Source organism: Xenopus laevis, chromosome 2S (genome assembly GCF_017654675.1).
Source record: "Xenopus laevis strain J_2021 chromosome 2S, Xenopus_laevis_v10.1, whole genome shotgun sequence".
NCBI lineage: Eukaryota > Metazoa > Chordata > Amphibia > Anura > Pipidae > Xenopus > Xenopus laevis.
In genome coordinates, this window is record NC_054374.1 from 86,964,936 (window position 1) to 86,988,265 (window position 23,330).

Consider the following 23,330-nt stretch of genomic DNA (forward strand, 5'->3'; position numbering starts at 1 on the left):
GGGTTTACAGATAACTGATCCCATACCTGTACTGTAAATTTTTAAATTTAAAAATGTTTAAAGTAAATTTATGATGCAAAAACACAGTATGGCCTAAATAATAGAAATAATAATAGTAATAAAAAAATTGTGCACTATTGATTATTTAATTTTCATTAACATGAAGCCGTATATGTCTTAAAAGGGTCTCTGTTAACATTTGATTTGTGCAAAATTCTTAAATTATCTACAGACTGCTTCCAGTCCTGCCAAAGATGGTGTAAACATATGAAAAAAAAAAAAAAAAAAAAATCAATCTTCTGTACATTTAACAGTTTGGCTATGAAAATTTGAATGATAGTGACCTTTCTTCCTGGCTTTAACCCTGTACCCTTTGCTTTGAGGTTTTCTGCGCTGGGGGTGTTCCGTGACAGAGACGTATTCTTTGGACGCTTGCCTTTCCTTGGAGGAGCAGAGGTTTGTTCAAGGCACTTGTCTCGCATTGGCTTCCTTCCTTTCTGTGTCTGCACATGTTTCTGAGGTGATTGCATTGAACGTCTAATACCTTTTATCTGTGATGCTGCTGTAGGACTTGTTGTCTTTGGGAGAGCAACTGCAAAGGATATACCATATGAAAGATTCATGGAAAAAATGGCTTGGTTTAAATAATCAATCAGGGGAAGTGATGCTCAATAAGTATCTTTGTTAGCAAAATCAGGGCATGAGATATTTGCTGTAAAGGTGTGCAGCTGACTCAGGTAGTCTGTGTCCATCTTATGTTCAGATTTGCAAAAATAATATGATATTTGGTAAGCCTCACTAAATAATGAGTTGCCGAAGGGTAGGACTACATGGACGTTTTCGGCGCAATCCGACGCGCTGCGAAAAAAAGCATGCAACAGAAATAAGGTAAGAGATAGAAATGTTGGATGAAGTCGCAGCATTGATCCGATGCATCACGACTGTCGGAATGCAGACGCTGCGTCTGCATCCGACAGTTGTGTCGCATCAACGATGCGACTTTATCTCTCTTAGATTATTTCGCAGTGCGTTGGATCGCGCAAAAACATCCATGTAGTCCTACCCTTAGGCAACTCATTATTTAGTGAGGCTTACCAAATATATTATTTTTGCAAATCTGAACATAAGATGGACACAGACTACCTGAGTCAGCTGCACACATTTACAGCAAATATCTCATGCCCTGAGTTTGCTAACAAACAAATTCGATGAAGTAAAAAGAAGCCCTCATGAGTTTTAATGAAAAATAAAAGTTGTCTTGTATTGCCCCCAAGACAACCTCTCAAGACCAACAATGAACAAAACGTATGAAAGGCATTACTGAATTGATTCAGGCATGCAGCCTTTGTTTTGCATATTTATAAGCAGAGTTGTGCATTGCTATTCAACAGAGTCATGCAAATACTGGATATTGAGGTCTTCCTGAAATTGTGAACCAAAGCTATTCAATTCCTCTGTTATTACTAAAACAATTGTTGTAATACAGCACCTTGGCACCCTGCGACAAAGTCTTTACTTTACATTAGTCAGAGGAAATCAGATCAGCTCTCTACAAAATTAGGTTGATTTAGATTCTAAGGTTCTAGTAAATCTAGAGAACTGGACTTACAGTACACAAAAAAGAGAGATTTGGAAATTTGCATATTTACACCAATAAATGTTATATGAATCACATATTTATAAGGCTTTCGCATTTGAACCGATTTTGAGCTTACACTTAGGCTTAGTTTGTGTAAGTAAAAGCTTTAAGTACTGTTTTTATTAGTGTGTACTCTAAAATTGCACTGGAAATTACACCAACATTTCAGCCAATGGACCTGGTGAATTACTTCAGGCAGAAACTGATCACTTCACTTGGTGTATATCTCCTGTGTATCTGCAACATACCAGCAGCAGCAATTAAAGCTCCCAATAGACGCGACGGATTCTTCTTGCCGAACGACCGATTTTAGGGAAGCCCGACCAATCCTTCGAAATTATCGTGCGGTTAGTGGTATTCGAACGATCGTACATCTTACAATTTTTCGGCCAGGTCAAAAAATCTTTGATGGCCCCAGTGCAATCTATCTATGTTTGCAGGGCGAAGCAGGCAGCTCCCCTTTGTTTTCCTGGTAAATTGGTCTTTTTAGTTGATGGTAAATTCGTTCTGAGAAGATCGTGGTCTCACGATCAGGATCTGATCTTTTAAAAATCTCAACATCTACGGCCAACTTAAGTGTCAGAAGATTTAGCTTTGACCTCCTCCCGCTTACCCAATTCCCAGATGCTGGTAGTTTGTCCAGGCTGTGGACGCCTACTGCAGTGAGAGGAGAAGGGAAAATAGACTAAACCATAAAACAAGCTGAATTTTCAAGAATACATGTACATGTAGTTCTCTGCATGAAAGTGTGCAACATTGATTTCAGGCAGAGAATCCACTGTAATAGAAGGGACAGACAGTTCCCATTGGAGTCAACGAGAGACAGCCTGGGTGCTCTTTGGATACTTAAAAATGCCCTGTGGCCATCTCCCTAATAAAAAATAAAGTTAAGGTGCTTGCCCAAAATGATCCATGAAGACATAACTTAACAAGCACATAACTCAGCACATAACTCATAAAGCAGAAAGTACTAGCTGGTACTTTCATAAAATTGGTGTTTCCAATTCATTCCAGATTGCTGGAGGAATGCACAAGATTGTCCACTGACACCCTCTCTAGGTGCCACGATACACAAAGGATTGAGTGATTTTCATTGTTCTAATGTGACACAGAGATACAAGAAAACACATCAAAGAAAGAGAATGTTTAAAGCTCTTTGATAGCGCTGTTAAAACCTTTTTTTGTGAGAATCAATCACGGTGTCCATGAAATCAACAGTAACATCAAAAAATTAAATGTAATGTACCGTTGTGCAGCACTGGTTCAACTGGTGTGTTTAAAACTATTTTTTTCTGTATATTGTGGTTCTGTAATATTGTTGCACATCCTTGAAATACTGTAACTAATGCACATGAAAGAAAACTCTAAATGAATTATACATGAACAAAACACACCATCCGACTTTATCTCATCTGACTTAAGCTGGCCATAGACTCAAAGATCCTCCAAACGAGCGTATCATTCCCCGATATGCCACTAACGGCATGGCTATATCGGGGGTAATTCGAACGTTTGGCTGTATGGTTGAACGATCGAATTACGATAAGGGGCTCCGACGGGTCGGTCGGGTATAAATTAAACCTTCCCGATCCATATCGTGGCCAGATATCGATCGGGAAGACCCGTCGGAAGCCCCCATACACGGGCAGATAAGCTGTCAAATTGGTCTAAATGATAGATATCGGCAGCTTTATCTTACAGCAGAGGGGATCAGATTTTGTAGGATCTCACACGGTTGTAGGATGTGATTTTGTGGGCCAGATAAAGCCTGACTCAAAATCAGACCAAAATATCCCATGTAGTTTAGCCCTAAGGCACAGCAGGAGATTTTATAGTGTTCAGTGTACACAACTATTTTTCTTTAATGGCACCAATCATGATAGTTGATACATTTCATATATGCATCAGAGGAATACCAGTAACTAATGTTACAATTGTTACAGATGACTTTTTGAAGCCTCAAGGAACATGCTCAGTAGGAACAGAAGTTGCCACACAATAAAATTATCAACAAATGAAACAAATTTTAAAGTGGAATTGCCACTACTAGAACACTAGTAGTACACTAGTGAACACTTAGGGGCACATTTACAAAGCTCGAGTGAAGGATTCGAATTAAAAAAACTTCGAATTTCGAAGTGTTTTTTTGGCTACTTCGACCATCGAATGGGCTACTTCGACCTTCGACTACTACTTCGAATCGAACGATTCGAACTACAAATCGTTCGACTATTCGACCATTCGATAATCGAAGTACTGTCTCTTTAAGAAAAACTTCGACCCCCTAGTTCGGCAGCTAAAAGCTACCGAACTCAATGTTAGCCTATGGGGAAGGTCCCCATAGGCTTGCCTGCGTTTTTTTGATCGAAGGATATTCCTTCGATCGTTGGATTAAAATCCTTCGAATCGTTCGATTCGAAGGATTTAATCGTTCGATCGAGCGAATAATCCTTCGATCGTTCAATCGCAGGATTTGTGCTAAATCGTTCGACTTCGATATTCGAAGTCGAACGATTTTAGTTCCTGGTCGAATATCGAGGGTTAATTAACCCTCGATATTCGACCCTTAGTAAATCTGCCCCTTAATACATTTGTTTCAGTGTTTTTTTTTCTTTCCCACAGATAAGCATATATTTAACACAGTTTATATATTTAAGGATTATTTGTATGTTCGTCAACATGACATTTCTTTTCCAAATGCAACCAACATATCCATATCCAGCATATCCATATCCCTAGTCACTGACGGATTTTACCTGCTCTAACTGAATGTACGGAATGCAATGCACTACTGACCCACAGCATGGTTGATTTGTTTGCTAAAGTAAATGTGTTAGATTGTGAAAGCACCATTTATACAGTATAACCCTGAATTAACATCCCCGTATTCACAGTTTTCCCACATTTCTGCATAAATAACACATTGTACAGTATTTGTTTTATTTAGGGCAAATCTAGCCTTTTTGTTATTTCTTGAGCTAAAGAGGGCAAACAGATAAACTAAAGCTACGCCGTGTTTGGTCCTTGCGAGGCAGATAATTAGATTACCAGAATACAACCCACCTTCCCTTTCCATTTTGTTGTGACCGATTTGTTAGCAGGAGTCCATTATGCAGGAGGAATCTCTGTGTGCTAGAATCTTTCTACAAATATGGAGCTACAAGGAAAGATTTTTGCAGAGAAAATTGTGACTTCCAATGTTTCTGTCACGGTTAGACTGCAACCCTGCAGATTAGAACTCTCTATTAAAATAGTGAAGGTGTGACTTTCATATATATGTAGGGATGCAGGTGGCTTATATGAACCTAAACCAAGTTTACTTTTATACATTATAAAGGTAAAGCATAGTCTCATACAATCAATCCAAAAACTGTAAACTTTGTGGTTCCTTCACTTAAAACAACAATAATCTTTGCATGAACACTGGCATAAAATAATATTCTATAATACACAAAAGCCATGAATATCTTGTAAATTATATCCTTATAAACGTTGAGTTCTGATGTCATTTCTGTCACATGACTCACTGAAATTTGTGTATTATAATAAATAAAGTACCACCTGTTGCAAAATATGAGGATATTAGAAGTTACCTTGGAGTTCCATGACCTGTATAAAAACACTCGGCCTTCAGCCTCAGCCTCGTGTTTTTATATGGTCATGAAACTCCTCTGTAACTTATAATATCCTTATAATTTACAAGAGGGGGTACTTTATTCACTATATTAATAGACATTCCTTGGTTCTGCTTTTATTCATCACCTCTTCATTGCTCTTATAACAGAAGGTCCTTTTGTTTTAGATTTAACTTGTTTACAAATGCCACTTTCCTGTTTAAAAAGTTCATTGCAGAGGCATTTCGCATGTTACAACAGCTAAAAGTAAACAATTGATTCTGTGATATGCCATCAGTCAAATAAATTACGGACCTTGTTTTTCTCACAAGAATTTAACTGTAAATATGCTAGTTTTCTAATGGTAAAATTGTGTAAACGTTAAATTACTTGGTTGTTAACTATACATAATGCAAACATTTTTGAAGTCATAAATATGAAACGGTACACGTCCCTTATGTCAAGGCAGAACAATGCACTGGGGCTACAGATTTGATTCCAGCCAAAAAATTATCTGCAAGGAGTTAGCATGTTCTCCTCTTGGTTTTGTCTGGTTTTCATACAGGAAGTTTAATGGAGTCCTCATTAAATTGACTAATGTGTATGAGTATAATAGGGGCCTTAAAGTTCCACTGGCCAGGGACTGATGTCAAATCTATGTGCAGTTATAAACAGTACACAAAATAAAAGTAGGTATTTTTTAGAGCAGCAGAAATCATGCTGTGTCAAAGCACTTTATATTGAGGGCACACAAGGCATAGGGTCACTTCTGTCGGCCTATCTTTTGAATGCAAGTAGAGAAGCAGATCCGCTTCTATGTGTAGCTCTACTGACAGGCCCAGTGTCACACTGCATACAAGGACACGGAGCAGCAAACACAAACACATTCATTTTCATGGCAATATCTGCTACATGAAGCTGCACTCAGAGACTCCTCTGATATTCATGCATGAGGTTCTCCAGAAAGAGGAAAAAGTGATCATTTGCACAACACAATTAGAGGCCATAAAAAAAATAATCCTGAATTATTGACAATGCAAGCAGATATTATGTGCACAAATGTATGTAGGGCATTTTAATATACTGGCGTTTACAGCCTTTTCAAGGCCTCCATACCCCTTATCAAGTTTCTGATAAATAGTTGAAGACATCTACAACAACAGCTGGAGAGCCAACAACTTAAAAAGAGAAAACTCAATGCTCATTCAAGCTCATATTACAGAGCTGGCCAGCTGCTAGAAGCAAAATATGTTAGTCTGGTTTCTAACCATGTATTTCTTGCACATACAGTATGTGCACCCGTGCTACCTGTGTATTTATATGTTTTACAGCAAAAAGCCAGGCATTCCTAGAATCAGTCATGTCAGCTGAACAACATGATTAAACCAAAAGACATTTTCCCTAATAATGCCTCACTTCTCCACTCCATTTCTGCTGATAGTCTAAAAAGGAGCTGCATTTTAATTTAACCAATCAAACCCAGAATATAGCCATAAAACAAATGCAAAACATATATAATGAGAACTATGAAGCTTCCAACTGTCATCATTACTACTTACTTAATGAGATAATTTAAGTACCTTTACAGACAAAACAAATATAAAAACAGTAAAACAGTTTGCATAGAATTTGAATAAATTGATTACCCCTTCTCAGATTTCTGAACTGATTACTGTTCGTTCATCTTAGCACTGTAAAATAAGGCATATCTTATCTGGTATCAATGTGTAACATTTTTTTTATTTAGCATCAGAAACAGAAAAAATAGGGAAATCTGTGTCCAGTTCCAAAAGTTACTGTACAAATCCAGTTAATCTGAATCAGTGTTTAAATACATGCAAAAACTACATGAAGAAAAAAAAAATCCAACAGAATGCAGCATCCTTTAGACAAGGACAGAGAAAGCATCCCCTCATGCACCACAAAGGGAAGACTTTTGGCAGCACTGCATGACAATTTCATTTGAAAATTAAATAAATAAACTTGTAGAATTCAAGGCTGTTTCTTTCCTCTATTTTCTATAAATGAATGTACTCTGCATTACTAATTATGAATAATAACGTTGCCAACTAGTCTTTAGATACCACGTGAGGAAATCTGCATGCTGGGGTAATGGAGTGAAAAATAAACACAGTATCATTATATTTACAGTATATATAGCACTTGAAAAATCAGCAGAGATAAAAAAAAAAAAAGTAATATCTATAACTCAACAAACCATAATGGACCATAATATGCAAATGTATATACACTATCATACACAAATATGTGTAATATATTTACATGTGCTGTATCCCAGCCATTTTCAAATGTACTTTTCTAACTAATACAGGCACATATATCAAAGCAACCTTAAAAACAAGGTATGTAAAAAAAACAGGCAACTTATTTTTATTGACAGTGTAAGAGTAGTGATAGGCATCAGTGGCTTTATGAAAAATTCAGTCCAAAGACTAATATGCAGATGAAGACAGAAAGCATAAAGACACTTTTTCTAACAGACATAGAATTTGTGAAGAGAAGGGGATTGGAGAGTAAGTGGCATTTGCTCCACATATTATACAGGCTGACAGTAGGCAGCATCTCAGCTCTGGAGAAAATAGTTTATGATACTCAGGAGTTCTCACAGTGTGCGCTAAATACATGTGTCCCTTGTATCGCTGAGGAAATGATCAGTTATCTAAGGATATAAGATCCTTTTCCTGACTTCACATGGTATTTGTTAGCTTTCATTGCCCAACACAAAAGGTCTGGATCACACAATGAATTGGCTACAAGCATATGTGAGGTGGGACACAAAATAAACAGTATCTGGTTTCCCTACCTTTTAATTTTGAAGGCAGATCTGCACATAAGTGTGAGGAGGATCTTGTGATTCTGCCCTGGTTAGATTTTCAGTTTCACTAGGACCAAAACAGACAGAAGTCTAAAACAAAGCCCCCTGCTGCTGGCTCAGCCCTGAAAATCTTAGCAAATGGGTAATGAGATATTTGCATTTGGTGCTGGTGGGGAGGAGAGTGTGGAAAGCTGGCAGAGGGGGAGGGGAAGATTAAAATAATGAAAGGGGGGGAAAAAAGGAAGAGAAACTGCTAAAGTAATGTCATATTGTCTGCAAGCTGTATTGACAGTAATCATCAGTCACCTGCTCAGGCTGCTTCACCCCAGCCTTGGGAGACAGAGCAAAGGTTGAGTTGGGTCAGCGGATCTGGAAAGAAATCAAGCAGGGGGGGAGCGGGGGAAAAGAAACAGAGCAGCCAGCACTGATGTACACGGAGAAGAAAATAGTATCCCAACTAAGCTCAATTTGGGCAAGTGAAGAAAGGTTTAAAAGTCACACAAGAGTTTATTAGGATGTATCAAGGGGCAATGGGTAAGGAAAACAAATACATAAATAAACCCATAAAGAGTAACTTGTTTTACTCTGCTTGTACATATCTTGTAACTTCATGCAGGAAACAAAGATGCTTTAGAAAACGGTGGAGCCGTTTACTAAAGACATTTCATATTGTTTATGTTATGCTTTAAAGAACAGAACAAAAAAAGGCTTCCCGTCAACTATTTGTTGCAGATTTTCTCGTGGAGTAGTAAATGTATCCTCACGTTGTACAGTTATACCTATGTTGTATTCATTTAGACTAGAAAATAGAATGCAAATTAATGGCCTCATAGAAACAAAACCAATTAAATACAGTTATGCAATGTGTGTGTGAGAATATAAGCTCAGCTAATCTTATATCTGTCAGAGACTGTTGTAAGTTGTAGTCCAACAATGTACCAAGGATCACATACTGTTTTTACTATTTTCCCATTTTTTATGGACAATGTAGTTTTGAAAACAGGTCAATCAGTCCCCAGAAGTAACAGCAGTTGGTGGGTGCTAGGTGCTCAGAGTGTGGAAATGATAAAATACATGGAATGTAAGAAAACCCTATTGGGGGAAGAACTAGGCTAGGCTGTTAATAGGGGTGTACTGGAAAAGTCTCCAGATGGGAGGGGAATGGAAGAAGCAGGTTTTGCAGAGAGGCAATGTTAACGGATCAGTCTCTAGGGGACTTGCTATACTCAGAGTCTGAAAGCAGAACATCTGTTTAAAATTTTTGTAAAGTCATCTGCTTTTGTATACATGTTGCATCATAATGTTATATGTTAGTAAAACAATGAAAAGTAGCAAAGTAATATTGAGCAACTGACATGACCTGCAGTACTTCCAGATACAGAATTTCGGAGAAAATTACATCTAAATGATCTGAAAGGCATTATATGAATGAGTAACAAGTGTTTTTTTAACATTAGGATAAAATTTGATGCCATGGTGCCATAAGGATGGTATAAGTAAGTTACACACAGAATGCTAACCCATTAATTTACTAATGAAATTGTTAACAACAAAGTGGAACAAAGATTCAGAGACTTCAGCAGCCATTACAACTTGGCACATGTGACCCCTTCCCTATGCAACAATAACAAAACAAATAAATCATTGACAGTGGGAAATCTTTTCATATTACATATGAACCCTCCACAAGTAGGCATTGGTAACGTTTTCATTTAGAAGCACATAATAGGATTCAATAGGGGAGAGTGGGAATTTGAACTTCAAGGATAGAGATGCTGTTTTGCTCACTGCCAGGAAAAATGGCCAAATTACCTACAATGGCTCTATCTCCTTGTTTGCCGACTAGTCCGCTACAGTGCAAAGACAAAGCATCTTTAATTAGAGTTAAAAAGGCAACTATGATCTGCAGGCCCTTATCTATTCCAAGACTTCCCCTGTCAAATTTCTAGGAGAAAAGAACACTATCACTCATCTTTTTGCAACCCCATCTGATGGTTGGAGGTATGGGGTGAGAAACATGCTCCACCACACAGCCCAAGCAGGAACAACAACTGAACTTCTTATAACCTCTGATTTAACTCCCAACACAACCTATGGCACAATGCATTCTTCTAGCATGAGGAACTGGGCAGAAAATGTTGGCTTACTTGAGCTGTAGAGACACACCCAGAGAGCATCTGGGTCTGACAACTATAGAAGCCCCACTTGACAAAGACCAAGTGAACGGATGACAGGATAATATCCTATCACTAGACCAAGATGACAGGGAAGAAGCAACGGATGGGTGAAAGTAAATTATCAAAACTGTTTTGTTACAAAGCAACAACACCTGGGGGCATAAAATACAGGGCCTTAACCTAGTCAAAAGCTTTAAACATAAATGCAAAAAATAGATAATAGAACACATACAATCACCTAAATAATATGGCATTATTAATTGAATTACACCAACATTTTCATGGTCACATTTCCAGCATATTATTATATATATACATTTGGAAAACTATTATCTTGAAGAAATCAGTATAGGTAAATATGTCTCAATAAGCAATACCAGCAAGCCAGAAACATTTGCTAAATGTAAAAGTATTTTTTGTTTTAAACCATCCCTTCTATATATTGGCCAATCTCAGAATCCCCCAATTACTTTTGATAGTTAGGTTGATAGAACATACATACACATACTGCCCTCTGGTGGAGAACAGTAGTCAAAACAATAATATCCTACTCTACAAGTACAGGAGCATGGATTAGTGACAGGCATTTGGCAGTGGCAGTAAAAATGTTCCATGTACCACAGCCTTGCAGTAGAATTCCAGTTAACAGCAGTTTTTATTATGCGTTCCATGACAAGTTGTAACTGTGAAATTTTGTGTTGCTACACATAGCACTATTCCTACCTTACAAATAACCCACAGATGCAAAGTATGCCCCCAAATCATATTGAGAACATGCTGATGATACAAAAACTAGGCAGCAGAGGTTGGACATTCCATCAATATATGGAAAACTCCCAATATCAATCTGGCAACTATATAGTAATCTGTATATTTTGTATCTACATTCACCAGCGATCATGCTATATAGGCCAATAGCACAATTAGTACTTTCTCCACCAGTGGAGAGGTGCCAAATCTGTCCCATCACTTCCAACTTACTTGAATGGTAACTACCACCTGAGACAGCAGCAGAACTGCTGTCTGCACAAGAGCAGGGGTCCCCAGCCTTTTTTTTTTTAAACATGAGCCACAACCAATTCTAAAAAATAGTTGGGGAGCAACAAAAGCATGAGTTCCTGGGGTGCCAAATAAGGGCTGTGATTTGCTTCTGGTAGCCCCTACTTGGACGGCAGCCTATTGGTTTGGCAGTACACATAGTTTTTATACAATACAGCTTAGCAACAGGCTGCTGACTGGTAAAAGCAACTGAAGCAAACAAATCAATACAAAAGGATACATATTTTTTATTAACAGTAACTTTAAAGTAAGGTTTGTATATTTAAGTACTATGGTTTTATTTTTTATTTTTTTCTGTCTAAAATGTGCTAAATAGCAAAGTTTGGTGTGCTATTGCGCTTACAGCAAGTTTGCCGCAAACTGCTTTACTTTGCAGTTAGTTTTCCATCAGGGCAAAGTTACATTGCCGTTTTTACATTGCGTTTTTAAAAACTTACAGCCGAGCGTAAGTATGCACAAAATGAAGCCTTATTGAAAATAATGGAATACGCACTATAGCAATTCCCACCGGGCACTTGCGAGCCAACCCCGATGGGTAAGTAAAAAGTTAGGGGCATTTCCCCAGGGCGGCAGTTAGGCTGGGGGGGAGAAGGGAGGGGGGTCTACGTGCGGTGGGGAGGTAGGGTTTTTTATTTGCTAAAGGGTTGAATTCTCCTTTAAAGCAAAATATCCAAGGCTCTTGTGAAACTAAAATCTATAGTTGGTATAGATAGGTCCCCAGGTGGGAAAAACTTCGGATTAAGATGTAAAATCACTTGAATAAAAACTATTTTCTTCATCTACAACATAGTGAGTGCGTTTATGTGAGTGTATGGAGGGGTCAGTGTGTATGTATGGATGTTGGGTTTCATTTGGAGGGGTTGAACTTGATGGACTTGGTCTTTTTTCAACCCTATTTAACTTTGTAAGCCTGCCTTTAAACATGGGATTCAAAAATAAAGCTCCTGCTTTGAAGCCACTGGGAGCAACATCCAAGGGGTTTGTGAGCAACATGTTGCCCACAAGCCAGTGGTTGGGGATCACTACACTAGAGCTAGATGTACTTTTTTTTGGCTTAAATATACAAGTACTGGGACTATGAGAAAGCAATGCTAGACTGAGGTGTTTCTCCATAGGATTGTCATGTGTACCATGAACATAACCTTTTAGGTAACATAGGAAGATAGACATATTATGTGAAAAACAATTGCATAAATGTAGCCATAGCATCCAGTTAGATTAAATTATAACCTTATATGAAGTAGACAGGCCAAAAATAATTGTGACTGGTTGCTATACGTAACTATAGAATTTTCCATCCATCACAAAATCAAATGATCATTTACATTTAACAGAACATGTATAGTCTGTTTAATCCCAACTATTTATTGCTACCATTATAGATGAGCAACAGAAAAATAACCTGTGTGTCTGGTTTAATTTTGAGGAATTATGGAAATTCATTAATATCAATTCATATGTATTTACATTTGTCCAAGCTGAGATACAGTGCTAGCCCAGCATTAAATCATCATGTTCTAAAATGCAAATTACAATAAAAATTTGCCTTCATCCTCAAATGGTTCAAATACAAAGTAGAATTTTGTTTGTGATATTTTAGTATTCTCAGCTGAAAAAGTATTGTGGCTCTCTGAAGTATTGGCTTAAAGGAGAACTAAACGCTAAAAATAAATATGGCTGAAAATGCCAAATTTTATATGTATGTATAACTTTATTCGTAAAGCGCTGTTAAGGAGCCGCAGCACTGTACAGTGCATAAAAGTACAATATATATATATATATATATATATATATATATATATATATATATATATATATATATATATATATATATATATATATAAATAAGAAGTATAATACATGGGGTAGACAAATCACATAATAAATATATACAGAATCATAGGACAAAGAGCTTAAAGGAACAGTAACGTCAAAAAATAAAAGTGTTTTAAAGTAATGAAAATATAATGTAGTGTTGCCCTGCACTGGTAAAACTGCTATGAATAAGCTGCTGTGTAGCAATGGGGGCAGCCTTTCAAATGAGAAAATGCTCAGGTTACACAGCAGATAGCAAATAAGCTCTGTCTGTCTAATGGTGTTATCTGTTATCCATTAGTTAACCTGTGCCATATAGCCGTTTTTCAATTTCCGCCATTGCTCCACAGCAGCTTGTTTATATGAACTATAGTAGTGTTTCTGAAGCAAACAGATCAAATTTACTAGTGCAGGGCAACAGTACATGATATTTTCATTACTTTAAAACACTTACCGTACATTTTTTGGTGTTACTGTTCCTTTAAGTGCTATGTGGTAAGAGACATAGTGGGAAGGAGGTCCCTGCCCCATAGAGCTTACAGTCTAAGTGGATGGGAGGCTAACACAGGTACAAATTGGATATGAAAAAGTGCACAAGGCAAGGCATAGTCAGTAGGGACAGGACTAGGCTAATGTTCTAGTGGTCCAAAAGGTAGGCTCTTCGTTTTTTCTTGAAGAGATTAAGAGAAGATTCCTTACGGAGGAATTCAGGGAAGGAGCAGCAAGATAGAAGGGTTTGAGATGAGAGGTGTCAGTGTATGTGGATGGTGTGAAGAGAAGGTGGTTCTGAGAAGACGACCAGGAACGTATCGTGAGACAAGAGAAGAAATGTAGTGAGGATCAGAGGAGTGAAGGGCTTTGAATGTTAATAGCTACGCTAAGGATTTTAGTTGGGGTTGAGCAGGTTCCCTTTTCGGAGAGTGCAGAAGGATCCTGGTAGCAGAGTTTAAGATTGATTGGAGGGGAGAGAGATGGGAGTCAGGAAGACCAGTTAGGAGGAGATTGCAATAGTCTAAACGGATAAGATAAGAGCATTCAGCTTCTCAATAGCAGCAGTGATCCAGGACGTCCAAATTGTCAGCATTTTGGAAAGTGTCTGTGACACTCACATGCTCAGTGTGAGTGTCACAGACTTTTTAGAAGCTAATCTTAGGGGTTGTCGCAAATTATCAAACTGAAAATGAGGTTGGCGTGTAATGTAAGCTGATGTTACAAGGTCAATTATTAAATTCTGATGCTAGTTGAACTGGTTTTGTGCTGCCATGTACTAATTAGATCCCAGTAAGCAATTCAGGTGGCACTCCGGATAGGTATAGAGGAGGTTTATTGCAACATTAGGGTAACAGCATCGCCTTACGCGTTTCGGGAACACATTCCCTTAATCGTGTTCCCGAAACACGTAAGTTGCAATAAACCTCCTCTATACCTATCTGGAGTGCCGCCGGAATTTATTATTGGGATCTATATCATAGCTGGGACGCTGGTGGCTGAGCACACGGAGGCGGTGGAGCTAATTGGAGGGACACGGCGTGGTGGGGGGAGTCTTGAGTGGTCACATTCCCACTGACTTTCATGTACTTATTATCTGTATTAATTACTAATCAGCCATATATTGTGATAGAACATTATAAATATTTATATATGTATTGTATATTTTGAGTGGGACCCTAAGATCAGTAAGTGACAGCAGCAGAGAGCATGTGCAATGAATCAGCAGAAAAGATAGGGAGCTACTGGGGCATCTTCAGAGGCACAGATCTTCCCTGCTAAATGGCTGGGTGGACTTGGGCTGGTGTAGAAGTCCAAAACATAATGTACAATAGTTCTAGCCTACTTCTTTAGTTAAGCTTTAGCTCTCCTTTAAGACTGGCTTTGTGCTCTAGGGAAAGGTAGCACGGAAGAGTAGTAGGATTTACTGGGGAAAAATGTGTAACGTCATATAGGTAATAAAAGACACTAAGTTTACACAGGTGTAGTAACTAATCAGCAGACAGCATTTATTGATCACCTATATAAAAGCAAATATTCTATTGGTTGCGTCAGGTTACTGCACCTGGACAAACATTGTTTTTTATTACATAAGGTTGTTTGTGTGTTGTATGTTCATTTGACCAGAAGATGGGGACAGAGAGCTATAATGAGGAAAAAGCATGGGTACAAAGTCCCAAAAAATATATATTTCAGGAGGGAAATGACAGCCAAGGACATATATGGCCAGAAGTTAAGTAACTCAAAGCAAGACTTAGCCTTAGCAGAATAACAACAGCTTGTTTCATTATAAAGAAATAGACAAACCGGCAAAGCTCTAGACCCACTAGGAAGTTAGAACAAACAGTATACTAACTCTAGTGAGTATACTACCAGTTAGAGCCATAACTAAACTAAAACATTTTTTACGGACATCTGGCAAGAGACACTGAGCATGGGTAACCTGCCATAATGAAGCATAGTGGGGCTTGGTAGTATTTCAGAAAGTTATGTCCAGTATACTGAAGGGCTTTCGGTGACACTGGGCTTTTATAAAGACTGAAAATCAATTGGAGGAGTATTATATTTAGTGAATTAGAAGCATCAGACGGATGAACAGGGAAAATGATAACATGGATATAATTGGAAAGTGTGTATATGTGTGTTATATATATATATATATATATATATATATATATATATATATATATATATATATATATATATATATATATATATATATATATATATATATATATATATTTATATATTTATTATTATTATTATTTTTTTTAATGGCATGGTCACATTCTGCAAAGGGAGCTATACCAAAGATGTACAGGTCTCCTTTCTGCTCAATGACTTACAAAGGATTGTCCATCTCCTGTCATTTCCTTGACTATTCTTGTTTGATTTATTTTTCTTTCTTTACAGCAGGGACATGTCAACCAGTTTTTTAAAGGAAATTAAGGGAGCAACTACAAAGATGAGTCCGTACAGATCTCCTTTCTGCTCAATAACATATAAAAGACTGTCTATTCCTGCTTTATTCATATTTTTTTTTCTTTCTTTACAGCAGGGGCATACAAACCAGATTTTTAAAGAACTCTATCTCATTTTAGGGGCATTTCCTGGGAGGGATGTTAGTTTACCTAGGAAAACTATATATATACATATATATATATATATATACATATATATACATATATACATATATATACATATATATACATATATATACATATATACATATATATACATATATATATACATATACATATATATACATATATACATATATATATATATATATATATATATATATATATATATATATATATATATATATATATATATATATATATATATATATATATATATATATTTTTTTTTTTTTTTTTTTTTTTTTTTCAGGAGAACCTGAGCTTTCTAAATCTGCTTTTTTCCCCCTTTTGGAACAAGATTTAGAGCTCTAAATACAAAAAAACATAACATTTTTTATTTTTCACGATCTAGGGATTTATACCAGAAAAATATTTTATTTAATGCACAAAAGTTCAAGTGATTTGGATAACCTCAAGTGTCTCGAACGTGCCAATACCAGATAAGTACAGTTTTATGGAGATTTCTGACTAATTACAGAATTTCATTGTACTACAGTAGAATATGGCATACTTTAGATTCCAAAGCCCAAAAATCCTGGAACATAAGGTTTTCCCCAGAAAACAATTTATTTTTCAAAAGTACACATTTTGCCGAAACCAAAATGGGTAACCATGTCTTTCTACTCCAAAGTACCAAACATCAAAGCTTTTCTAAATGTAGCAGTTTCTATAAAAATTTATGAAAATTCTGAACAAACACCCCAACACTTTCAATTTGCAAGTTCGTATCTCACACAACGCAGTAGATACCAAGAAAAAACATCCTAAAAATTAATGATGAATGTCGGGGGTCCACTGAACAGTTTGATGCTCATTGTGCATAGGATTACCAATGTTTCTGGCGTTTAGAGACCTCAAAATGAAGTTAGCACATATAACTTGTCCCGGAAGTCACTTCAGCGACTGAATAATTCACACACTTAGTGCATTTTTTGCAGGGTAAAAACACAAAAAGTTAAATAATTTGATCCCCCAACCAATATATATTTTTGGAAAGTACACATTCAGTTGAATGTAAAATAGGTACAAATGTCTTTCTTCTCCATACTACCGAGTTGCAATGCTTTCCTAAAATTGTCGGTTTTGATGAAATACCTGAAAATTGTCTCAAAGCTTCCATTTTCTAGCATCTTATCTCCCACATAGCATTAGGTACCAAGAGAAATCCTAAATATGAATGCCAGGGTTCCACTGAACAGTTTGATGCCCATTGTGCATAGGATTAAAAAACTATGTGGAGTCCCTAAAAGAAAATAGTGCAGATTAATTTTTATGGCTGCTGCAATATAAGTACCAGGTATGTGTATTATGTACCATAAGACACACTAACAGTATGTAGACCCTAGAACCATATTATTTTTGGAAAGAACACATTCTGACAAATCCAAAATTGGTAACCATGTCTTTCTACTCCAAACTACGGTGTCGCAATGCTTTCCCAAGAATGTCGGTTTTGATCAAATACCTGAAAAATGCCTCAAAGCTTCCTCTTTCTAGCTTTTTATCTCCCACACAGGCACCAAGAAAAAAACACCCTAAATATGAATGCATGGGGTCCACTGAACAGTTTGATGCCATTGGATTACCAAAGTATCTGGGGTTTACAGTTTAAAATGAAGTTAGTACATACAAATTGTCCTGGAGGTTACTTGAAAAATCAAAACATTTACTGCATAAATTATTATTTTGTGGGGTAAAAACAAAAAATACATTGACCCCCAAAACCATATATTTTTGGAAAGGACACATTCAGGCAAACCAAAATAGGTAACCGTATCTTTCTACTTCAAATTAAGGAGACACAATTCTTTCCTTTGTAGGTTTTTATGAAATACCTGAAATTGCCCCAAAGATTCTACTTTCTAGCATCTTATCTCCCACATAGCATTAGGGTACAAAGAAAAAACATCTTAAATATGAATGCCAGGGGTCCACTGAACCGTCTGATGCCCATTGTGCATAGGATTACCAAACTATGTGGTGTACAGTCACCCAAATGAGAATAGTGCAAATTAATTTTTATGGCTGACAATCTGGCTGCTGCAATATAAGCACCCGATATGCGTATGAAACAAACTATGAAACTGCAAAGCCGTAGCAATTTTGATGACATTTCTGAAAATGGCCACAAAGCTTGCATTTTACTCAATTGTATGTCCCACATTTTTTAACATATCAGCATAACATTTCCTAAATGTGAACTGCAGGGGTCTACTGAACACATTGATGTCCAATATGCACAGATAAACCAAATTATGTGATATACAGAGATGCCCACATGAAAATAGTTCAAAATTAAAAAATAGTTAAATGGGTATTTCTACAGCAAACAAACTACCTAACTGCAAAGCCATGCTAAACATAGCGTTTTTTTCTGAAATTTTTGAAAATCGTCACAAAGTTTGCCCATTATATGCCCCACATTTCATAATGTATCCGCATAAAACATCCTAAATATGAATTCCAGGGGTCTACTGAACAGTTTGATACCAAATATGCATAGATATACCAAACTATGTGGCGCACAGAGACCTCCAAATGGAGGTCTCTGTAGCAGACAAAAACTAAGTAACAAAGAACAGTGTGAAATGCAATAAAATCACTAAAATCCAATAAAGCCACAAAATCAATGCTTTTTTTTTTCGCCTAGTGTAATCAGCAGTCAGAAGAACAGTTGACATATTTTAGAATGGCCAAATATGTTTTACCGACAGAAACAAACAAGCAACACAGAGCTGAAAATGTGATAAAATGGCTAAACATGCAATAAAATGACCATAATCACAATATAACCACCGAAATATAAAAGGCATTGCTCAGCCATTCCTCCGCTCCTCAACCCGGAAGTGCTGCAGATTGTAGAATCTATGTTCTGTGGCACTTAGGTACTTTTATCCACAGAACATAGATTCTATGATCTGTGGCACTTAATGGGTTAAATGCAGCTGCTACTGTATTTTTTAATAATCAAACAGCACTACATATAATCAGTGGGGAAAAAAACAACTAAAGATATATAATAAAAGATTTCTATTCAGCATGATCATAGTAAAAGTTTTAAGATCTGTAACCTACCACTGTTTCCAGGGGGCTGTAGTGAATCCCCAGTCAAAGAGCACCATCCAATAGGAAAGATGTCCCTAGAGTCATACTTGCACCAATAGTCAAATGCTCCTTTCCAGCCATCAAAAGTGATAAAAACGTCATCCCCTTTAACATCTCCAATAGTCGCTGGGCAAATTAAATAAGGGTTTTTCTTATCCACTGCTTCCAGTTTCATTCCAGTTTTAAAGAAATTCTGTAATGGCTTTTGAATTTCCTGCCCACAAAAATAAAGATCAGTTAAGGAACTGCTGTCGTGTTTCCCCAACAACTACAGAATATCGATGAAAAATATAGAAATGCTTATTGCTATTTTTAAAAAGAGTGAGTTTACAAAGGGAAGTAAAGGTGTAAACTAAACAAAGTCTAGAAGAGCCCCTTAAACAAGAATTAAATCCCCCTTTTCAACATTAGTGGCATGAGCAGGGATTGTGCCGATCACAGTTTCTGCCTGTTTTGTTTTTGGTTATTTTTTGTAATGAAGAAGGCAGGCTATTAGGAAACACTCTGCATAATGAGCTGCTTCTTATAACAAAGGCTACAGCTAGGAGAGGTATACAGAGGGTTTCTCAGTTCACTGATGTACAGGAATGTTTATGGACCCAGACAGCTTCTGTGATGTGCCAGTTATTTTTTTTATTGCCCGGATAACTGCTTTTAGGCTAATGTCACACTATACATTTTATCTGCCAGTAGAAAAACGCTTATACAGGCTAAATTTGTCCCATGTCTTTAGCTACTGGCATTCACAAGCATAGTGACGGAGTCAGATGTCAGATCTAAAACTAAAATTTAAAGAGCAAGTTAACCCCAAAATAAAAGTTTGTCTAAGAAGAGAAAACATAATTCTAAGCAACTTTCCAATATGCTTTTTTCAGTGCTTTTAAAGTTATTTGTAAAAACAATTGCTATTGAAAGCAGCATTTGCTTAAAGAGATACGGACATCAGAAAATAACATTTTTGAATATCTATCACAACATTGTCTCATGCTATTTATAATTTTGCCATAAAAGTACTGTATTTGCCTGATGATTTTACATGACCATTCTTACGCACATGTTCCTCTATGAGGGGGCTGCCAGCAGTAGTCAGTTAGTATCAGAAACTCTAACTGGCAGGTTAAGAAGGGACAGTCAGGTTGGCAAAACAGTCAGGTTTAGGAACAATTATTTACAAAAGCAGAACTATCAGTGAAAAACTATCAACATGACCTATAGGTAACTTTTAATGTAGATTAATATTTTGAAATATTTTTGAATATGTCAGTATCACTAACTCCTGGTTGTTACTTTTTAAACAATGTTGCAAATGGTTTAGTTCCCCAGCAAAGACAGGTCTGTTAATCAGCTGCCTTGTCATACATTGTATTCACATTCTTAACCATCAGGACAGAGATTAGAACTAAAAAAACTGCTTTCAATAACAATACATATACAGATGACTAAAAAACCATAAAAATTTTAATTAATGTATATTGCAAAGCCATGATTAACTTCACTTTTTTTCACTTTTTACTGCATTACAAATTACTTTATTTATTCAATTTCTTGCCCTGTAATTATTGAATAGGTGATAGTATTTTTAATAACAGGAACAGAATGTCCATAATGCAAGATGACTGTATAAACTGAATAAACAAGAAAGACAAATTTGATTTGTCTATAACTGGCATACCAGTCCATAACCCACCTTTTTAAAGCAAGTTGCTGGTGCCATATCCACTCCATTAAGTGTTTTCAAGAGAAACATTGGCCAAGAAGATGCATTCATACGAAACCCTGTGAAAATCAAAGGAAAAAAATATAAGCATTATGTCACAAGAGGATATCTGAAGAAATGTGTCAAATCAACTTGACTTGCTATTGGATGACTTGTGAAATGTTTTCTCTTCCAGTGAAAAAATATCAAGTTGAGAAAACGCAAACTGCAGCTGACTTTTGCCCAAAAACGCATACTTTCGCATTTTAAGGTCAAAATTTGCCTAGTAATTATGCCACTATGACAACCAACAAAGTTGCAGCAACAAGTTTTCTCATGTGACATTTGCCATAAGCTACAAATAAAATGCATCACTGGCTATCAAGTTTACACATGGCTCTAAAATATACTTTTATTCAAACAGATGTTCTTACCTAAAGGAGGCTGCAACATGTCACCCTTCTTCTCACAAGTGCCAATTTGTTGAATGTCACAAGAGTCTACCAATCGCCAGAAGTCGTTCTTGTCATCACTGCCATCCAGCCGTAAACGCAGACGTGCCCCAGTGATTCCAATAACAGTAGCAATACAAACAGAGGTAACATTTCGAGGGTCATGAGCTTCCAGTTTCATGCCAATTTTGAAATCATTTCTAGGTGGTGTCCTAGACTACAGAAAATAATACTGTATAAGCCTCCACATGCAAAGCAAATCATACTTAGACCCTGCATGAAAACAAGTTTCAGTGTTTTTTTTTTTTTGTTTTTTTTATTGTAAAGTCCCTTTTATAACCAATGAAGGTCCATTTTTGCTAATGTGTACCGTAAATAGTCTTTATACCTACAATATAGCTATATTTTAAAATAGCATTTAATTATCATATAATACACAGCCATAAATATCCTATAAATTAAATCCTTCAGACTTGTGCTTTTGTATGGCCAATGGACACCTAGTTTACTTATTCTATCCTTATATTTTACAATAAGGAGAACTATATTATGTACTGACTATGAAGATTTTCATTCATCCAGGTCATGGTATATCTAGTATAGGTCAATCTAAAAACAACTGGACTTGCTGAGTAATAAATGAAGACGTTTCACTACTCATCCGAGCAGCTTACTCAGTTCAACTGACTGCTGTGGGAAGTTTTCGTCATATAAACTCTTCCACTAATCCATTTACAATGGCACAATGTAACTCTTCAAAGAGGTGACATCTGAAGAAATTCACAGAGGTGTTGATTCTGTGTAGTTGTGATAGGATTATCCAATGTGTCATGCAACTCCTAGATACAGGTGTTACTTGTGAGAGTTGCATGAATGGATGTGTGAAGTGTTCTGAATCCGCCGGGGTACAGATGTTAGAACAGCACTGTATGTAGCAGACAGTTGAACTGAAGAAGCTGCTCGGATGAGTAGTGAAACGTCTTCATTGATTACTCAGCAAGTCCAGTTGTTTTTAGATTGACCTATACTAGTTATATTATGTACTGTATGGATATAAAGCAGGGGTGTCCAACCTTTTGGCTTCCCTGGGCCACATTGGAAAAAGAAAAATTGTCTGGGGCCCCACATGAAATACAAAAACTTCTGATTTGTAAAAGTAAATAAAATACACAAAAAAGAACTGCAATAACAGTTGGATAACCAGATTGAGCTATACACTGGAATATGGGACACCTGGATATTAAATAGACTTATTATTATATTATTATTACTAACAGGGCTAACAGGGCAATGGGCAGAGTCCCCCCTCCTCCATAGGTCACCACATTGTTACAACCTGGCATAGTAAGCCTTTTCCTAACAAGATGACAGACTGAGGTGGTTAATGTGTCTGGACTTAGAGAGCACATAGTGTTATTTCACTCTCTTGTTTTCTCCTATTTCCATACCTTTATTTCTTTCTGCCCCCCCCCTTCCCTTCCTTTTCTCTCTCCTTCTACATACAATTTGAATAAAATGTATGTAATTCATGTTTTTGCATGTTTTTGCATGTTTTTGCAAAGCATTAAAAAGGAAAGTGAAGAGCACAAGTCAGACATGCGCTCCAGTAATGCGCAACAGGAACAACAAGCTGAATTGCCAATGCAAGGTACCAAGTAGTGACAGCGTGTGGGCCCATTAGATAGGTCACATTTTGACCTAAGCCTGTATAGCAATTGTCGAAAAAAATAAGAAATTTAACTCTAGCAGAGGTTTCACTGTCTTTTGAAAGCCCTGTAGCTGATCTACATATGACAAATTGTATGG

At 36.7% G+C, this 23,330-nt stretch overlaps 1 protein-coding gene across 3 annotated transcripts in view; it reads right to left on the reverse strand.

Annotated features, from left to right (window-relative positions):
• The window catches only part of scml2.S (Scm polycomb group protein like 2 S homeolog), a 49,648-nt gene that overhangs the window by 11,752 nt on the left and 14,566 nt on the right, over positions 1–23,330 (reverse strand). For 2 of the 3 annotated variants that reach the window (NM_001096498.1, XM_018248475.2), the window contains 4 exon segments: positions 345–592; positions 19,347–19,590; positions 21,064–21,152; positions 21,507–21,741. In NM_001096498.1, coding sequence (NP_001089967.1) covers positions 345–592; positions 19,347–19,590; positions 21,064–21,152; positions 21,507–21,741 — 816 coding nt within the window. 3 annotated transcript variants of the gene reach the window in all.